General features: G+C 39.0%; 6 protein-coding genes across 8 annotated transcripts; 2 read left to right on the top strand and 4 right to left on the bottom strand.

Annotated features, from left to right (window-relative positions):
* Positions 1–987: 987 nt before the first annotated feature.
* Positions 988–1,923, bottom strand: LOC126755564 (attacin-B-like). Its single transcript, XM_050468219.1, has 2 exons — positions 1,611–1,923; positions 988–1,539 (listed from the first exon to the last, which is right to left on the bottom strand). The coding sequence occupies exons 1-2, from the start codon at positions 1,844–1,846 to the stop codon at positions 1,140–1,142; spliced, it is 636 nt and encodes a 211-aa protein (XP_050324176.1). The 5' UTR covers positions 1,847–1,923; the 3' UTR covers positions 988–1,139.
* A 2,350-nt stretch (positions 1,924–4,273) lies between these two features.
* Positions 4,274–6,674, bottom strand: LOC126755558 (26S proteasome non-ATPase regulatory subunit 11). The gene is made up of 4 exons (XM_050468214.1): positions 6,152–6,674; positions 5,574–6,080; positions 5,289–5,501; positions 4,274–5,227 (listed from the first exon to the last, which is right to left on the bottom strand). The coding sequence occupies exons 1-4, from the start codon at positions 6,464–6,466 to the stop codon at positions 4,997–4,999; spliced, it is 1,266 nt and encodes a 421-aa protein (XP_050324171.1). The 5' UTR covers positions 6,467–6,674; the 3' UTR covers positions 4,274–4,996.
* A 303-nt stretch (positions 6,675–6,977) lies between these two features.
* LOC126755569 (protein aveugle) lies at positions 6,978–8,728 on the top strand. The gene is made up of 2 exons (XM_050468224.1): positions 6,978–7,326; positions 7,725–8,728. Exons 1-2 carry the CDS (start codon positions 7,180–7,182, stop codon positions 7,905–7,907), a joined length of 330 nt encoding a protein of 109 aa, XP_050324181.1. The 5' UTR covers positions 6,978–7,179; the 3' UTR covers positions 7,908–8,728.
* Positions 8,729–9,085: 357 nt separating this feature from the next.
* On the bottom strand, positions 9,086–14,425 carry LOC126755552 (AF4/FMR2 family member lilli). 3 transcript variants are annotated; one of them, XM_050468206.1, is made up of 3 exons: positions 14,165–14,425; positions 11,107–11,654; positions 9,086–11,043 (listed from the first exon to the last, which is right to left on the bottom strand). In XM_050468206.1, the coding sequence occupies exons 2-3, from the start codon at positions 11,621–11,623 to the stop codon at positions 9,287–9,289; spliced, it is 2,274 nt and encodes a 757-aa protein (XP_050324163.1). In that variant the 5' UTR covers positions 11,624–11,654; positions 14,165–14,425; the 3' UTR covers positions 9,086–9,286. The 3 variants fall into 3 exon arrangements, with proteins under 3 accessions (XP_050324163.1, XP_050324164.1, XP_050324165.1); XM_050468207.1 differs by lacking the exon at positions 14,165–14,425 and adding an exon at positions 13,741–13,915; XM_050468208.1 differs by lacking the exon at positions 14,165–14,425 and adding an exon at positions 13,752–13,915.
* Positions 14,426–17,304: 2,879 nt separating this feature from the next.
* LOC126755568 (uncharacterized) lies at positions 17,305–17,984 on the top strand. Its single transcript, XM_050468223.1, has 2 exons — positions 17,305–17,526; positions 17,608–17,984. Exons 1-2 carry the CDS (start codon positions 17,395–17,397, stop codon positions 17,818–17,820), a joined length of 345 nt encoding a protein of 114 aa, XP_050324180.1. The 5' UTR covers positions 17,305–17,394; the 3' UTR covers positions 17,821–17,984.
* On the bottom strand, positions 17,875–18,810 carry LOC126755565 (trafficking protein particle complex subunit 5). Its single transcript, XM_050468220.1, has 3 exons — positions 18,520–18,810; positions 18,148–18,457; positions 17,875–18,080 (listed from the first exon to the last, which is right to left on the bottom strand). The coding sequence occupies exons 1-3, from the start codon at positions 18,693–18,695 to the stop codon at positions 17,982–17,984; spliced, it is 585 nt and encodes a 194-aa protein (XP_050324177.1). The 5' UTR covers positions 18,696–18,810; the 3' UTR covers positions 17,875–17,981.
* Positions 18,811–18,861: the final 51 nt, after the last annotated feature.

The following is an 18,861-nucleotide window of genomic DNA, read 5'->3' as shown; positions in this document are numbered from 1 at the left end:
TTTATATGACTTAAGCTATTGCTTGGACTTCGAGAATATTACTTAGTTCAAAATGCAATTTGCAATTTTAGACATGATATACTCAACATAATTGTGACTATAGATAAGCAATTTTTTCTGTTTGCAGATCTCTTCTCTAGCCAACGGTAGTCAAAAATAGAACCAAATAAATATTTGGTCGGTTGGTTGGAAAGGGAGGCGCATGAGTCATCCTTACGCCAATTTAAGTCTTTTCCAGCAACTTCGTGGATATGGTGAAATACCAGATTCTTTTTCCCCCCAGCTAGCCAATTTCTCTTAAATTGGAGTATTGGTAGCCGTGGATTATTCTTCTTCTCATCCGGCTGGAGGCTGGGCATTGACATAGATAATGCTCGAGCGTCTCAACATTCTCCGCTCAAGCTCTGCATTCCGCCGAATCCACTTTTCCCCTTTTCTGAGGGTGGGATTTTAAGGGTAGGTGCTTTGTGATGACCCCTAAAATGTTACCAAGATCCCTTGAATAGAAGTATGAGCTTTTAGGTCTGTACACCATCAACTCTACTCCAAAAAATATACAAATTTAGTGTTTTAATTTGTCCGTTAACGATCTTTTTAAACTGGTCTTCTGGATCACTTAGAAGACACTGATTAATCTTCATCTCTATAAAAACCTGCTTCAAAAATTTAAAGCAAGCCTATCCTAGCTGACTAGGCAGTGTCCTAAAAGGCACTACTTCTCGACCAGAAGGGAAGGTGGGGCTACTTGCAGAAGGTTCTTCAATTTTCGACCTAATTTAAAACGGATGATTCATTTGTATAGGAAACTTGTTCCTGTCAGAAATATATCCGAAGGTTTTATAGTACCGTCGGAGCGTTGAGCGTCGTTAGTAATAATTTTGATGTAATATTTTTTACAACTTGAATGACAAACCTTAAATCACTATTCATCAGGGTTAATTTTCTGTCTTATATTTTATCAAAAACTAGATGAGAATAACTTTAAGGTTTACTTTTCGAATACAATTTTATTTTATAATAAATATTTTTTTTATAAACGGACAATAAATTCTGTTACTTAAGAACAATTCTTTACACAAATCATGAAGCATATGTGTTTCCCCCACTCTCTTACTACCCCGCAGCATTTTAATCTTCGTTTAGCCAAACATATGAGTCAATCCCAAACCGGCGTTGAAGTCCTTCTGTCCGCTCAGCGGTCCACTCAACCACTTCGAACCGCTGCCAGTCAAGTCCAAGCGTGTATTACGATCGGGAGAAGACCACAAATTCGCCTTGGCACCCAACTCTAATTGTCTGCCGAAGTTCGGTATATTGCTGTGGGTCAAGCTGGCGCCATGACCGTTGATGTGCGAGTACTCCAAACCGGCGCCGTTGCGTTCGAACTTGAAACCATTCGCCAATTTGTTCTGCGAAGCAAAGGCATTGGCATCCACGCTATGCACGCCATTATTGAAGAGATTCGCATTGACGCTCTGACTGAAGGTGTCGCGTACGCCGGGAATGTGCGTCTTCGAGATGGCAGCGCCCAAGCCATGACTGCGGAGCAAATGCATAGACACTGTCATTGCAAACTCTTATTAAAAATATTTACTATAATCTCTACTCACTTGTTGTAGGCCAAGGCGCCTCCCGTGGCCACTGGTCCGCCGTTCGTATTGCCCGCAGCGAAGACTTTGCCAATCACATTGTGGTCCGGCGTGCCAATACCCTTCGCCAATTCCAGTCTAGCATCGGCGCCGCCGTTCGGATTGCTGCTCAACGAGCCACCCAACGATTGCGGGTATGCGGCGGCGAGTGCGCCGAAAAGCGCCAAAGCGAGTATGCTGGTCGCAAAGAATTTCATGTTGTTGTTGTAGCAGTTGAAGCTGCGCTTGCTGTGTGTTTGCTGTTTGAGCTTTCGTTAGAATGTGTTCTGTCCGTGGATGATCGATTGCTTTTATATGCGCCGCGCGCGTCAGAACTTATCTGCGCTTATCATCGTTTGTGCTGTTACGTTGCTGGCGCTCAGGGAACCCCATCGCTCACAGCTAACTGTAGCAACAGCTGTATTTGCGTGCTCTCTGTTCGAAATTGGCGAACTTTTTTTTGATTTTTTGTCTTGGGTATTTACACGTTTGTTTGGCTTGTTTTCTTTTTATTGCTCATTGAGAAGAATTTGTTATCAATTCTTCTGAGTCTTAATTAATATTTTCCGAACAATTATTTTTTGGTATTTTTATGCGGAAATTTCGCAAAACCCCCGAAATATTTTTTCAAATCAATTATTAATGTTTGTATTCTGTAATATGACAAACCCCGTGTCTTCTTCTTCTTTATTGACGTAGTCACCGCTTACACGGTTATAGCCGAGTTTACAACAGCTCGCCATTCATTCTTCCTTTTCACTGTTTGGCGCTTTGAGATTCCAAGTGTAACCAGGTCCTTCTCCACGCGGTCTTTCCAACGGAGTGGAGATCTTCCTTTTCCACTGCTTCCCCCGGCGGGTAGGGCGTTAAATACTTTCAGAGCTTTAGTGTTTTCATCCATTCTGACGACATAACCTAGTTAGCATTGCAGCTGTTTTTTAATTCGTTAAACTATGTCAAAGTCGTCGTAAGTCTTGTACAGCACATCGTTCCATCGACTGCGGTATACGACGTTGCCAATGCGCAAAGAACCACAAATCTTCCGCAGAACCTCTCTCTCGAAAACTCGTAACGCCGACTCATCAGATGTTGTCATCGTTCATGTCTCTGCGCCATATAGCTGGACGGGGATGATGAATGACTTATAGAATTCGGTCTTCGTTCGTCGAGAGAGGACTTTACTTCTCAATTGCCTACTCAGTCCGAAGTAGCAACTGTTGGTAAGAGTTATTATGCGTTGGATTTCGAAGCTGACGTTATGGTTGATGTTAATGCTGGTTCCATGTTAAACGAAATTATCTACAACCTCGAAGTTAATATAAACCACGTGCACCATGTGATAAACAGATTACAGAACTGAAGCTGAATTATGTACATATATAACGCTACACTCATACTGAATTTACAAGGTGAAAAATGGACACCGACTATTATGCGCCCTAGGACTACAGTGCTCCCGCAAATTACTTCAAGAACGTTCTTTGCCACTACAACAACAACATAGACAATGTCCCTTGGTCTTAGAATGGTGTTCCCTAATTATTGTTATTATAGCCCTGAAGTAATTTATAAGGCTGCTGCCAAGTTAACAGTCCTTAGCTATTATTTTTCTTACCGGATGTCTAAATGAACTTCATACTTCGAAGAATCGTACAATCCTTTAAATAATTCTTAGCCTTATATCTATTTATAACATCTGATGATCATCAAAGGCTATTGTTGAAAACCTAGCTGGATTTTTACGGTCTTAAGTGCGATAAAACCGAATTTTGTTGATGAAAACAGGGTTGTTGTTGTTGTAACAGGTACCTAATTCCCTTTGGGATGGTAAGGATTAGATAAGTTGCCATCGACGCCAACCAACAGTAGGCCCAGAAAATGTGCTGTTTCGACAACGTCGGACCAAAAGGACAAGGGTGTCGAAAGGAAGGATGTGTAGGACATGCAAAGAGGTGGCTAATGTCATGCGGCGACTCATTGCACGCTGGACATAAGTTTGATGTGTCGGAGTCGATTCTTGTTAAGTAGAAGTTTAACTTGCTATAGTAGCCAGAACGATGCTGCGCAAATGTCACTCTCCGAAACTCTAGCTCTTCGTCTGCAATAGGTGCTGATTTGACTCTAAGTACGCCATTCACTGAGACGGGGTCGGTGCAGATGTTAATGGCTCCACTTTGAATGGCGCTCAGTACTTGTCGGAAGTTAGTTGAGTCCGAAGTCTGGTCGGCGTATTATTTTAAGTCGTCGACGTAATTGAAGAAATGGGGTCTCGGTGCTTTTTAATAAAATCTGTTCGATGCTTTCCAAGTTGAGCTGTCTAGATACATATGTAGAATTTGTTAGCGAAGATATCAACCAATTTATTTCATATTTGTAGGTATAGTTGTTTTTGTGGTGGGTGTCCGTACTCTGTTTAGTGGTAAAGAAATCTCATCCAAATTTATCGGATCGCCTAGATTTGTGCATAGCGAGAAAGCTGTTACTAAACAGTTATATTGTTGTTGTGGTTGAGATGGTCTAACGGAGGAAAAAAAAAAGTTTGATCAAACCACTTCCATAGTTTTATAGCATTTATTTTTCCTCCGTTGAAATATATGTATATATATATTTACATATTTTTATTGAATAGAAATTATTTGCAAATATTTTGTTTAAAGAAAGTAATTTTATTGTTTAACTGTATAATTTCAGTATAGCATCAGTAATAAACAAAAATAAACAAAGAGTATTAACAAAAAAATATTAAACTAAAGCAAAGTATAATATGAGAGACAAAATAATAATAATTCGCTTTATTTTTCTTTATTAAAGGAATATACGTTATCGCTCGAAATTTTACTTATTTTCGTTTTACTAATAAACAGCAATGGTTTGCATTTTTCTGTTATTGTTATAGTTATTATCTGTTGTTTTTATAGTTGTGTTAGTGGCTAAGTCAGTACACCTACAAATACAATAAATGGGTGCCAATTTTGCCCAGCAGACATTTTAAGTTATTCTCTTTTTTTTATTAAGTAAATATATATTTTGTTGATCCGTCTATCTTGCATACAAAAAAACTAGCAAAAATTTTATATAAATCGTTTACGGTATTTTCGGAGATTTGCACTATTACTTTTACACTACAAACTTGCTGCTTTTACTGTGCTCAATGCTGTCACCAATTCGTATACAAGCAACGGTCGTTAAACGGATTGGTTGAGTATGCGGCATAGAATTACAATGAGCCTGATTGCAATTACTGTTGTTAGGGCCAATATTTAATATTATAAATTTAACAGAAAAAATGTTTTTTTGTTTATAAAAAGAGAAAATATTTGTTAAAATTTTCTTTATAATTATATATTGTTTGGAAACGGTTAGTTTATCTATGACAACTTCTTGGCCTTCTGGTAAAGTGTGTCCACTACTTTGCCCATGCTGTGTATAGTCTCCAAAACACGTTCGTAGGTTTTATCCACGGGTGTCTCTTCAAATACGATAAGTACGCCTTCGCCCTGATCCAAAATGCCGCTGAATTTTTTGTCCAGAATCATTTGCGATAATTTCTTCTCCACTTGTGGCATGGGTAATTTAATGCATTCGGCGACATGAGAAACCTTGCAAATTAAAACGATGAGTTGTAAATATTGTTATGAAAAGTTTTGATTAACTGCTCACCTGTACTCTCGAATATGGTTCAATGATGCGGCACAAATTCTGCTCCAACATAGTATCATACAGCGTGCCCAAATGCGCTTTCACAATTACATCCTCGGACAATTCCTTCTTGTAGTCTTTCAAAGCTTCTTGGAAATCGGCAAGTGAACGTTTGTGTGAAGCTTCAGCGACAGCCTTCATGGCGTCAATGTCGCGTCCCGAATAGGTGATTGCCTACAAAATGCGTAGTAATGTAATAGAAATAAGTAAAAACACAAAATTACATAAGAGATTTTTTAGGCTTACCAATTTACCGCTGACAATCTGATTCACGTCTTCGGATTGACCCAGCATAATTTTGCACAGCAACATGTATTTTAGGCCTGTTAGAGCTTTTGCATTATCCACACTGTCGAAACTCTCGAACGCTTCGTAGAAGTAGGAGAAAGCTGTTTTAAAATCACGCTCATCGGCGGCATGTAAAATACCGGATTGCAAATCGAGCGCACCCTGCACCTTTGGCGGACAGTATATCGCATTGGCGGTTGTGCGTGCAGATGTGAGTGCGGCTCTGGCTTTCGGCAAATTGCTAAGTGCATGATAAGTTTTACTCTCCAACAATTGCACCTCAACCAAAAGGTTCTTGTCATCCAATTTCTTCAATTCACGTAGCAATTGCGAACCAAGTGCCAATGCATCTGTATACAAACCGGTATCGAAAAATAACGCAATCAGACGCGCCTCCAAAGATTGACGTAAGAATGTGCGCTTTTCTTGTTTTGCCCATTCAATGCAGTCTTTACATAATTGCACCTAAAGATAAACAAATTTTCACAAATAAGTTTAGCATAAAAATTACAATATAGAAACGTTTATATACGCACCTCTATACCAGTGCCAGCATCCATGTCCAAAAACATATCAACTAGCGTACGCACCATTTTGGCAGCCTTTGCTTTACTTATCAAGCTGAGAAACGGTCGCGTCACCTTGATCAAATCAGCCAATTCTTTGGCCTTGCCTTCCTGCTTGTATAGCTCGCCAAGTTGCAGAATGCCCTGCTCCTTCAAACGGATTAACTCCTCATCGTTTTCAGCTACCTCTTGTTCACGTACAATTTTATTTAATAGAGTAATACCCTCTTCCCGATTCACGCTTGTAAGGGCTTGAGCGCGTTCAAACAACGTTGCTCCGGCCATTTTTCTGCTGCTGCAAATACGTTATTACAATATATCCAAATTTTAGTTGTAGTTCACTGCGTACGCGTTATATTTGCTCTGTATTAATCGCTTTAGACAATTTATAATTGGAAATTTCGAGATAAAACGTCTGAAAATCTTTGTTGAGAATTAGTTGAAAATCACTTTTTCGCTTTTCGCTTTGGTCTGAGTGGCAAACCAATGACAGTTCACGAACCGCCAGTCATGCAGAAATGCAGCCAACTGCAAATAAAGTGCTGCCCATTTAAACAAAATTGAGGCATTACGCAGACGGACGGAGAGATTAAAATCAAAATAAAATGTTGTATTTTTTGAAATAATCACAAAAAAGCACTGAGCTATAAAAAAGTCATTATTAATATTATAAAAGGCGCATTGTATCAACAATAATAATGAATCAGCCCACGAAGATTTACTATTTATTTATATTTTGCTATGAAATTGTATTCTTCGGATTTTTCAGCTTTGCAACACTGCACCTATTGTTTTGTTTTTGGAATCTTCCGGACATATAGCTGTCAAAATTATACTAATGTACCATTTTTTAGTTTTGGCACAAATCCTTTTTAAAAATAAAATTACTACAGCAAAATGCTAAATAATTATCGATAACGACAATACAACATTAAAAACATATTTTTAAACAAAAAAAAACCTGCAAACACCTCCGTACAGTAAAACAAATTAGTGCTATGGTTGAGGAAACAACACAAAGCAGCCGGCCGCGCATGAAGACCGCACGACCCAAGTCGGTGTGTCTATGGTCGGTAACCGATGTAAGGAAATGGTATATGCGGCACTGTGGGGAGTATCCACAATATCTGGAGCTCTTTTCAAAGGTATTTTTTATAATTTAAAAATTTCCACGAACGATTGAAGCGTAGTACTCACTTGAAGTCGATGCCCTGTTGACAAACGCTCGCTACTCTGGCTGTCATTACGCTGTTTATTCCGCTGATAATACTTCCAATCCTTAAACGTTTTCGTTTTAATTTCTTCAACTATTTTGAAGCCTTAGACAGTGTTTTATCTCTTTAAAAGTAGCTAATGGCTTGACGCTTGAATTTTATTAAACAATTTACAATTATATGTGTCAAACAATGACAAATAATTTTGAATTGTAAAAGTCAAAACGAGCAAATTATTTTTTTTTTTACTACAACAGTGTTTTGTACACATTTTATTTGTTGTATATGAGTGATACATAATAAATAACTAAATTGGTTTAATTTTGCAGCACGAAATTACCGGCCGGGCTCTGCTTCGCATCAATGATTATTCACTACAAAGAATGGGCATCAGTGACAGCGCCGATCGTGAGGCAATTTTCCGTGAGATATTAAAACAACGACTCAAAACTGATATTATGGAAATACGTGATATGGAACGGGAGATCAATACTTACTATAATACAAGATAAATAAACAGGTTATACAGTGTATTAGGGAAATCTTAGGTAAATTGAGTGAAAAACGCAGAGCTATGCACAATTTTAAGACAAAACCATTTTGATACATCATACGTACGTACGTCAAATGAAGCTGACTTTACAGCAAATCCAAACGCACACCAATTTTCGGCTAAGACAATTGTATTCCAGCAATGTTGTACGTAAAAAGTTGTCTGATTAGCGTCTAATACATTTTAGTAGTCAAATGTTAGTGAAAAATAATAATTATAGACTATATAGGATAAGTGCTTATAAAGTTGACCGTTTCTTTGACGATGATCCAAATTGTTAAAATAGTAGAACTGCTTTGTTTTGCTTTTAAACGCTTGTCTATGCGCAAGTTTTATTTTGTATTGCTAAAATACATACAATTTCTCATTTTACAAATTTGCAAAAAATTGACAAAAAAAATTTAAATTAAGACAATTAACTGAAACACCACATAGCAATAATGTGAACGGTATTAAATGTAATTTAAGAATATACATAGATATTGTGAAACTATATCCTTAAAATTTTGTAATTAATTCGTTGATTAGTAGACCAATTGCACAATATTTCCAATTATTAGCCAACAAAAGACGAGTAAAAATTCATTATATTTATATATACAGATATATTTTTTTAAATTTAATATTTAATTGTAAAAAATACTGTAATATAGTTTTAAATATGACTTTACGCTTTCATAGTTTGCGTTCTGCTTAAAAAATCTATTTAAAAATGAAATTTTACGCACTTACGATTTTATGCATAATAAAAAATATGAAGTTATACGAAAGTTTATCTAAGAAATTATTACTAATTTATCAAATATTTTACAAATTCTATAAATTATTAAAAACAATTTTTTGGACGTAGTTATATTGTTAGTTTATTACAAAAATATATAAATTAATTAATATTTTGAACTAAAAAGCAATTAAATGAGTATTGAAATTGCAATTGTTAAACAAATTTATAGTGTGCAAATATACATATAATTTTTTGCAAATAATTGCTATGCATTTTTATTAATTCATGCATTTTCTAATATATACACACATATGTATGTATGTATACATATATACCTACGAATATCAATTCAATTTTTGCAACCAATATTATTAATACTAATTCTGCCTGTGGGTTCAAATTTCATTTGAAGCATTTTTAAGTTATACATAAGTATCAATATGCGTATATTTGTCATATACTGTAAATGTTTAATTAGGATTTCACAAACTGCCAAGTTTGTGCACTTTCAATGCCCTTGACCATCATTTATTTCTTTTAAAAAAATTTCACTAACGGTTGTTGCACCTTATTTGGAGAGAGTGAGTATTTATTCAATGCGCATTAAAAGCCCCTCAGTCCTCCCGCTCCGTTTTCGGTGTTACCAGTTGTACATCACCGCTTTGCACAGTCGCATCGACAGCTGGCACCGTCACGGTCAACGGAGCTTGTGCGATGACCGCAGTTGGTGCCGGCGCCAGCTTGGGCAAAGCGTTGGCCGCCAGCTTGGTTGGTGTCAGTATGGTCGCACCGCCAGTCACGCCCGCTATACTTGCACCGCCCGGCACTGCGGTCGTGAAGACCAGTTTCGGTGGATTGAGGCGCATCTGCTGTGTGTGCGCCTGCATTGCGGCAGCAACTTGTTGTTGTTGCTGTTGCAGCACTTGCGTCTGCTGTTGTTGCTGCTGCTGCTGTTGTGTGAATAGTTTCGGTAATTCGGCAAAGAAGCGGTCCACAGCAGAACGCTCGAACTCGAAGCGCTCACGTTCCAGCGCCAGCCGCTGCTGCTGTATTTCATTGTTCTCCGTTTGTGCGTTGTATATGTGACGCAGCAGTATACGCATGCTAGCTGCCTCCTTGCGTGAGAGCAATTCCTCGCGTCGCTGCTTGTCGTGCAGCTGCTTTTGCTGGCGCTTATTGGCGGCCTTGGCTTTTGCTTCCTCAACTTTCTTGAGTAGTTGTTGCTGCTTCTGTTGTTGTTCCTTCTGCAGCTGCTGTGCTTGTTGCTCCTGTTGCTGCTGCTGCTGTTGCAATTGTTGTTGTTGTTGCGCCTGCTGTTGTTGCTGTTGCTTTTGTTGTTGCTGCTGTTGCAGTAGCGCAGCATTTATTTGCGGCAACAAGCTCTTACTCAAAGTCGTGTTAGTTGCGCTCATTTGTCCCGCAGCCTGATCAGCATTGACCAGCAGTAGCTTCATCCCGCCCGGACCCGTAGCCACAAAGCCTGCACTGGTGGGCGTGCCCTGTGCGCCGCTCACACTCGTGGTGCCGCTGAGTAAAATGCGTCCGGGCTGCAATGTGCCGCTGGTGTTTAATGCATTCGGCAGCAGTTGAATTTGTGATTGGTGAGTGAGTGGCATCAGTGGCGCTGGCGCTGCTGCTATAGGTGTTGTGGCGGTTGGTGTTGTTGGTTTGGGTTGCATAAGGAAATTTGTGGGTACCAGAGAGATTTTACCCTGCGGCGTCGATTGTGCGCTGGACGTAGTGGTGGTTGTTGCTTTGGATGCGTTGGCGGCGGTTGAAACAATCGTCATGGGACTTGAGACGGGTAGAACAATGCTCGACGAGTTGTCGCCCAAGCGTTCGATGAGTGTGGGCATAGTATTTTTTTGCGTTGCAATGACCGAATTCTCTTCGTCAGCATCCACATCGATGGGTTCCTCTTTGATCAGTGTGCTAGCCGCTGTGGTGGTCGCTGCGGCGCTCTGTTTTTTTGACTGATTTTGTTTAGACTTTTCACCATCCGTCGATTTGCGCTTTACAGCCTTGCACAAGGGGAACTCCTCGCTATCCATGCTGTCATTTTCCTCCTTAATTTGCACTTCTCCCATATCATTGCTATCTGTGCTACGCGTGTCGGCGATATGCTCCTCGCCATATTCATTGCACAACTCCAAACTGCCGTCGCTGGCCTTCGATATCTTGCGTCGTTTGGTTGCCGAAAGCGGTTTAGCGGTCTTCTCCGCCGCACTAGCAATGGCCGCAAAAGCCTCATCGTTAATATCTACTTCGACATCGGGTATTATACCATCGTCAATGTCGTTTTTCGAGGCATTTCCATTACTCAATGCCACCAACTCATCCAGTCCGTCATCACTTTCAGACACAGTGCCGCCTGTAAAAGTAAAGTAAATTTAAAAAAAGGATCTTCATAAAATTTTCACTACCGTCGCTTTACCTTCTTCCAAAATTTTCTGTCTACGCTCCTCGCGCTCTTCACGCGCTTTCTCCAACTGATATTTGAGCGATGGTGGCGGCACCTCATTCGGTCGCACACTAAAGATCGGCCGCTTCATGATCGCATCCATTTCGGCGTAATGCTTCCAAGTGGGCTCAGCGGCCGATGCCAAGCCCGACTCGATTTCTTTCTTCAAACGATTGTAGAAACATTTCAGATTCTTGACACGCGTGCTGATCTCTTCCGGCGAGCGATAGTAACCGTATTGCTGCATCTTAGCGGCGAGATCACAGAGCACCGCATGTTTTTTGTGCGCTATAATTAGTGTGCGCTGCACTTTCGGATCACCCCACAGCTGTATGAGCAGTTTGGTTTCGTCTGTATCGAAGTTTGGATTACGTCCGATATTGCAAGCTTTCTTAGAGCCCGATATGCTGTTTAGTACGCGATTGGTGGACACCCATTGCTCACCGGAACGACGCTTCAACTTCAAACGAGCACTGCTTTTCTGACTCATCTTTGTTGGCGCCTAAAGACTGCGTTAATAGCTGAAATTTACAGAAATAACAAAGAATAGAATTTTTATGCCCCGAAATGTATGCTATATTAATATTGTTTCACTGATGCATCAGCTCGAAAAGATATATTCAATGGTAGACTGAAGTAGCTATAAGATTAACAATATTTTTTTCTAGTCCTGCATTCTAAATTCTGAATTTTAAAGTTCTGTTGAATAATTTCCTGGGCGAAAAACAAAGCACCCTGTACTGAAAAGTCTCAATTTGCTGAAAACTTTTTGTTAAACGAAAAATAATGTTAAGATCTTTCAAAAAATAATAGTTATAGGATACAACTACAATCAGACAAGATATTATTTTGCTTAAAAAGCTTTCCGATATATATTTAAAGCATACCATTAGGCGCTTCTTAACGCCAATTCTACTATAATAATTCTACTATTTATAAATTGAGCTCGTGCATATAAAACTTTTGTAACTTTCTCTGACTTTCAAAATTCAATACTTCAATCAATGGAGAGTACTTGAGAAAAGCTAACAAGCATAGCATACCCTAAGGCGCTACTTACATTATTTTAGTCATAACTTCACTAATTTTAGCGGTATTTGAGTGAAAAATATGAGCTTAGAACTTGCTTTGCTTGTTAAGGATCTTGGATCTCCTCGGTCTTCTCAAAATGCATGCCTTTCATCGGCCTTTTCAGGCAAGGAAACAAAAAAAGTCCGGGGGCCACATCTGGGCTGTAGGGCGGCTGCGAAAGCGTTAGAATGTTGGCCTTGGTTAGGTAGCTGTTCACAAGAGGGGCGGTGAGAGCCGGGGCGTTGACGTGGTGCAACTTCCAATCGGCTGCGACGTCTTGTCGGACCCGATTGACCCTTCGTTTGAGTCTTTTGAGGACTTTCACGTAAAACTTGGCGTTGACGGTTTGTCCAGGAGGAACAAATTCATGGTGAACGATTCCTTTGATGTTAAAAAAAACGATTTTCATCAGCGATCTCTTCCCGGCCCTCCAAAAAGGCCTGGTGCCACCGAAACACACCACTTCTTGCTTAAGCAACATCTGGGTAAGCCTGATTGATCATATCAAATATCTCTGTTGCAGATTTATCGGATACACAGAATTTAATCCCGTACCTCTGCTCTAACGCTGCATTTTCGGCTTGCACCACTCACAGAAACACGTCACGCGAAAATGTTTGTTCTGACGCTCCAGGTGCTCAGAGACAACTGACCAGCCGCTCGTTCGTTAGCTAGAAACGCCCTCTACCGAATCCAGTCGGTGCGCGCACGCTGCGAGGTATAGGTACGGTGAAAGAAAATCAGTCCTATTACTTTCCGGACAAACCCTGTATTCTATTTTTAATGTAAACTGACTTTTTACATATTTTTTTTTTATGGAAAACTTTGAATGCTCACAAACACTTTTAAAACTTAGCCGGAACACCTGGTTTGCACCGGTATTTTTTCTAACAGTATATTTTTTGCACAAAAAATCGTCATTTATTTTATTGTGGCTCACCCTAATGTATATATATGTGTATCTTAAAAACCGATCTTCAGCTAAATCAGAAAGTAAAATGTTAGAGAAAAAATATTTTCCACCAAGTGAAATTTTAACTACCCTGCCAAGGCACTCAACTTTTATTATGCTCGATTTTCACAAAGCTCACACTCATACATACAAAGTGTGTGTTTTCATGCGCGCAACCTCCTGCCCAAACACCGGCACATGGCAGCTACTTAAGCGGCAACATACAAACATACATATGTATGTATGTATAAATGTATATTATGTTCATAGAACTCAAAGCAGAAAACCAGCCTAAATGTATGCTTCAAAAACTGACAAAATGTATGCTTTTGGAAGAAATCAGCCCAAATGTATGCTTCAAAAACAGCCTAAATGTATGCTTTTGGAAGAACACACACAAATTAATATATCAAATAACGGAACTTCACAAAATTTACACGCAACTAATTAACAGATCAATATTATGCCAACTCTTTCATGTGTGTGTGTGTGTGTATGTGTGCAACTCCAAATTTGTAATAAATCAATTATACTAGACCACACTCGCGTTTGTTAAGCCAATTTCTTGTGTATGTGTCACACACCTGTATATTACCGGTTTGACGCGCGTCCTGACGCTCAACTCGTCTGTGCCCTACTAAACGCGGGCGAGTCGACAAAAGTGACGCACCAAGATTGTTGTAGCGTGGACCGTTGAGCGCTACGGCGGCTAAGGCACAACAGCGCAACTCCGTGGCGTACAATGTGCGATAAACGAGTGCAAGCACACACACACGCATATATTTTTTATTTCAAAACGAAAAGTGTGAAGGACGTGAAAATATCAAGCAACCCCTAGACAGCAACAATAAGCCACCAGACCAGCAAAAGTGCACTTGGCCAGCCTAACCTCCCTCCAGCAACACAGCTGTGGCACCAACACACACACACATACACAAATGTATAGATAATATTCCGCTGAGCTCGTTGCTCAGCAATCGTCCACTTATGCAGCTTGCGCTCACTCACTCGATTCGCTTCGGCTGTTCGCCTCCGTGCGTATGCTGATGTATGTGTGTGTGTTTGATTTGATAATCGGCTCACACAGCAGCAGCACAACTTAAGCACACTTTCAGGCGTCTATCCTTGCTGCTACACTTTTCACCCGAACTACTGTTACATCGATATGTGCGCGCACGTTTATTTTATTTAATTATTGTGCTTTTTTTTTGTTGTTTTTATTTGTATTCCTCGTTATTTGCCACAACACTTTAGTTCCGTACGCGCCGCCGTCTCTCTTGCAACTGAACGGCACTTCGTTTCGTGCGTTTTCGTTGAGCTGGTGCAGCGCGTGCATTGCCAAAGGGGGGTGGTGGTGGTGGTAGGCTGTTGTGCTCGTTGGTTGCTTGGTGGGTTTGCTCGCCGCTTCGTGGCTGGCTGTGTAGCTGGTTTGTTTTTGTGTTTAAGTCTGCTGTTCTGTATATTTTGTGTTGTGCGCAGCCTGACATGCGCACTGGCAACGTGAAACATTGTACTTATTGAATTTGTTGTTGCGCCTACTGCTCCTTACGACATTTTTATTGATTAATCGCAAAAGGAATTTTATGGAAATTTCATATATTGAATATTTTTGGAAATATTTAGAAATTCTTGTAGATACTTATACTACATATTTTAATGAATTTAAAAAAGTTAAGGATTTTGAAAAAAAAAATTATAAAAATCAACTTTTCTGCGCAAAAAATCGTCCTTGAGTCTTGTTATATAGCTATAAGTTGCTTTAAATTGGAAGGCACGTAGGTTAGCAGCACATTGACTTAAGTAAACTTAACTAAATTTCTTCACTTGACGAGATATCTTCACGAAATTTGACCTAGATTATTTTCTAAGATAACGGTACAATCCCCGAATATATTTTTCAGATCGCTTCACTATAACATATAGCTGTCATACAAACGGACCGATCAAAATCAAGTGCTTGTATAGAAAACTTTTTTATTTAAGCGGTATATTAACGAAATGTATTCTAGATCATTTTCTAAAATAACGGTACAATCTGCGCACTAATTATTCAAATCGGATTACTATAGAACATAGCCGTCATACAAACGGTCCCATCAAAATCAATTTCTTGGATGAAAACTTTATTATTTGCGAAGAATGTTGAAGTTTCGGATTAGCCCCCATATGGGTTGTTTATAGTATATAACCTTTTCTTTAACTTTGGAGGAAATAAGGGTGGATATGGACGCCTCAGCGGACAACGGTTATGCGAATTTACCTCAAAGGTCCGATCGTGACAACACGTACCAACTAGAACAACCTATTCTAATGTTTGACATCCTGCGATATTATTTGTCGACCTCGTTCTTAGGATTGTTGTTTTTTTTTATCAAAATGGGAGAGCACTTTTGGATACTGAGTGTTCTTAGGGATACTTTTATCAGTTTCTCTTTCATTCCGTAGGTGCTTGAGGTATAGCTGCTGGTTATGACCACCTTTCGAGCACACACGTGAATGGTTTGGATTAACCAATATAACAAAAACTCAAAAACAATTGCGATTAGATAAGAAAAAATCTCTGGATACTCCGTTTTCTATATAAAACCAGCATTGGGGTCCATAATCCATTATATACCCAAAACTGTGGCTCCAATCACTTTTGGAATTATTTAATCAATTCATGCAATGCTGAGGTAACGCTTTAAAAATGAGCTAAACGGAGATTTTTCCCAACTTCTGGGATCCTTTAGGGTGGGGCATCTCAGTATATGCAATATATATGGTATAAACATACATATGTTTCCTGCGTTATTCACTTCACTTTAATGCATCCAACTCGTTACGCTTAAAAATGTATCCACAATCACATATGTACAAACATACTTTTTGTATTTACCATACAAAGTTTGCCATCGCATCCAACACCTTTCTGCAAAAACAAATGCAAAAATATAAAAGATGAGAATATACATAAATTAAGTCAAGGGTAGTTTATGTGACAATATTAACTCAGCAAAGCGCTCACCACCTCCGCGGTGCCTACCAAATTATCGCAGTAGCACTAGCGAAATCAACAGCAACAACAATAGCAAAGACTGCCTCATATGAGGAACCGAAGCAGCAGCCATAAATCTATAAATTTGCGACTTTATACAGCCATACATACATAAATACCTATTGACATATAAACAAGTAGCCAGTCCGTCAGTAATCACAAATCTGCGCATAACATTTTGCTGCACATGCGCAGTGGTCGGTTTCTCATCGTTTGGGCATTGACTTGTAATTTTTTCTATTTGTAGTAAACATACATATAATTCCTTTCCGGGCAACATGCGCTCGTGCCTTGTGATAGATATTGTTCAGCCACTACCCCTTCCGAAAAAAACAAATGCTGTTGGTTTGCGCGTGATAGTGGAAAATAAGTCGGCATACATATGTACATATGTAGACATGTATTTGCATAGGGGTGGCGGCTGCTGCATGCGAGTATGCTTTTGTACTTTTGTTGTTATTGTATCAGGCTTTGATGTCCTTGCTTCTCCGGCCACTGTACATGTGCATTTACTTAGCCGGTAAATTTATTTGCTCACTGAAGTGATTGCAAGGCATGCAGGTGAAATAAAATGCACAGATTTGGAGGTTTAAATGGTAATGTGTATAGATAAACAAAGGTACGAAGTATTTTTCAAGCTCTGTTTTCTTGTTTGAACATTAAATTAATTAATTAAAAATGGGCATGTTTTGAGTTTTTGCGAATTTTTACATATTATATTTTTACACTAATTACATGCGAACTTGTATATATTATAAACTTTTCAAGATTTACATAAAGATATGGCTGGGGACATACTTTTTGCAGATAAGACTTTCATTCCGCAAAAATAAATTTCTCTGTGTTCTAAGCAAAATACTACGAACACTATATTAGTGATAGAAACCTTTACCTGTCAATTGGAACAATACGAATAGTTGTTTTTATAACCAATTCAATCAATTTCAATAATTTAAATATATTAAAAATAATTCAGAATTGTAAAAACACACACTACACAATAAAACACATTCAAATACTAACGGTATTCTATCCGCTCATGAATCTATTACATATCTGCGCTTAGCAGTAATGCCAACAGCACCAAGCAGCTGAAAATTGACATATCATTTTGACAATTGCCTGACAGCAAAAATAATTCTGTTCGCTGAAATTGCTGCGATTCAATCTGTGTGTATAAAAACGAAAACAATCAGCAATAATGCCTGAATTATCAGCAGCTGAGAAGGATTTCTTGCGTCGCAAACATGAGCAGACATCAAAGTTGCGTGCCGAATATTTGAAACAAATATCAAACCCCCACAGACATGCGACAGGCGAAGGTGGCACTTTGGTAAATATATTGTCTGACGCGCTGTTATGTCATCAATAGTCTACCGATTTACTAAAGTAATGATATTGCATTTGATTACAGTTCGATGCCGGTTTGGCGCGTTTCCAAGCGATGCGTGTCTCCAACTATGAGCACTTCCGACCAACCGGAGTAGCCTTCCGCACTGGTATGTTCGCCGTTGTGTTGCCAATTGTTATCTATGCTTGGGCGCTGAAATCAGAGCGAGATGGTCGCGAACACAAATACCGCACTGGTCAGGTGGCCTATAAGGATCGTCAATTCAAATTCATTTAAATCTTGTTTCGGAGAAAAGTGCATAACAAAAATAGCTTGTGGCAAAGTTGTAGCTATATTGAAAATGTGTGCATACGCTTTTATTAATGAATAAACGTAGACTAATTAATATGAAAATTGAACATAAAATTGCGATTAATATAAATAAAGTGCAGTAAAATCTATTTATCTTCCAGTTGTTTGTCGCGTGCAATAACATTGTCATCGAATTTGACCATGTATGTTGTGCCTTTATGCCAATGAGCCGTCACTTTGCAAGGCTGTGAACAAAAAAAATATACATACATAAAATAGGTAACACGACAGTTAAAGTATTTTTATGATTACAAATCCTGAATGCTTTAGCACTGCCTCCACAATACCCGCTGTAAAATTGGCACAATTAAGTGTACTCTTATCTTTAGGCACACTTATGAACGTATTGACCATTGGTTCCTTTTCGATAATATAATAAGTGCATTCATCGTCATTTGCATGTTCGAGCTTTTCAGCCTCTTTGCCAAATAAATTCTTCCATACTGTTGTTTTAACAAATAACAGCATTTGCGTTAACTTTGTTTCACGCTTGCCATTGCGTTCGCGCATAAAGTATAAATCAATAACCCGTGTGCCCACATCTTGGCCAAGGGCATGCAATCTTTATTAAAAAAAAACTAATTGATAATATATGAACAATATGATATTTGTAGCTGTACGCACCTGTTTTGTAGCTCCTGCACTGTGCTCACTTGACTTTGGCAGTATTGCACGATTTCACTGAAAAGCAGTGCTACTATGCTTTGCGATACCTCGCCTTTACCTTTAGATAGTGGTCGGTCAAGTATATTTGTGCGTGGACGCATTGATGATATTTTCAGCGCCTCCAATTTTTCCATTGTGAACGAGATTTTATTAAAATGTAGCGAAATATGAAAATTATTAGTGTTTTGTTACTTTAGCTTGTAGTAAAAATAGAAATGCAATTGTTTTGTTGATCTGAAACAGCTGATTGAGCAGAGCTGCCAGGCTTTGACAGCAGCCAAAACTGTCACTTTTGAATGG

Source organism: Bactrocera neohumeralis, chromosome 4 (genome assembly GCF_024586455.1).
Source record: "Bactrocera neohumeralis isolate Rockhampton chromosome 4, APGP_CSIRO_Bneo_wtdbg2-racon-allhic-juicebox.fasta_v2, whole genome shotgun sequence".
Taxonomy (NCBI): Eukaryota; Metazoa; Arthropoda; class Insecta; order Diptera; family Tephritidae; genus Bactrocera; species Bactrocera neohumeralis.
Note: the sequence above shows the minus strand (reverse complement) of the source record. Positions and strands in the feature narration are given on the sequence as shown.

Coding starts and splice junctions, on each gene's coding strand:
- LOC126755564 (XM_050468219.1), bottom strand. CDS start 1,846: ATGAAATTCTTTGCGACCAGCATACTCGCTTTGGCGCTTTTCGGCGCA. Junction 1,540..1,610: donor GGCGCCTTGGCCTACAACAA/GTGAGTAGAGAT, acceptor TTTGCTCCGCAG/TCATGGCTTGGGCGCTGCCA.
- LOC126755558 (XM_050468214.1), bottom strand. CDS start 6,466: ATGGCCGGAGCAACGTTGTTTGAACGCGCTCAAGCCCTTACAAGCGTG. Junction 6,081..6,151: donor ATGCTGGCACTGGTATAGAG/GTGCGTATATAA, acceptor GTTTATCTTTAG/GTGCAATTATGTAAAGACTG. Junction 5,228..5,288: donor AACCATATTCGAGAGTACAG/GTGAGCAGTTAA, acceptor TTAATTTGCAAG/GTTTCTCATGTCGCCGAATG.
- LOC126755569 (XM_050468224.1), top strand. CDS start 7,180: ATGGTTGAGGAAACAACACAAAGCAGCCGGCCGCGCATGAAGACCGCA. Junction 7,327..7,724: donor ATCTGGAGCTCTTTTCAAAG/GTATTTTTTATA, acceptor TTAATTTTGCAG/CACGAAATTACCGGCCGGGC.
- LOC126755552 (XM_050468206.1), bottom strand. CDS start 11,623: ATGAGTCAGAAAAGCAGTGCTCGTTTGAAGTTGAAGCGTCGTTCCGGT. Junction 11,044..11,106: donor ACAGAAAATTTTGGAAGAAG/GTAAAGCGACGG, acceptor TTACTTTTACAG/GCGGCACTGTGTCTGAAAGT.
- LOC126755568 (XM_050468223.1), top strand. CDS start 17,395: ATGCCTGAATTATCAGCAGCTGAGAAGGATTTCTTGCGTCGCAAACAT. Junction 17,527..17,607: donor CAGGCGAAGGTGGCACTTTG/GTAAATATATTG, acceptor ATTTGATTACAG/TTCGATGCCGGTTTGGCGCG.
- LOC126755565 (XM_050468220.1), bottom strand. CDS start 18,695: ATGGAAAAATTGGAGGCGCTGAAAATATCATCAATGCGTCCACGCACA. Junction 18,458..18,519: donor GTGCAGGAGCTACAAAACAG/GTGCGTACAGCT, acceptor TTTTTAATAAAG/ATTGCATGCCCTTGGCCAAG. Junction 18,081..18,147: donor TGCTAAAGCATTCAGGATTT/GTAATCATAAAA, acceptor TTTTGTTCACAG/CCTTGCAAAGTGACGGCTCA.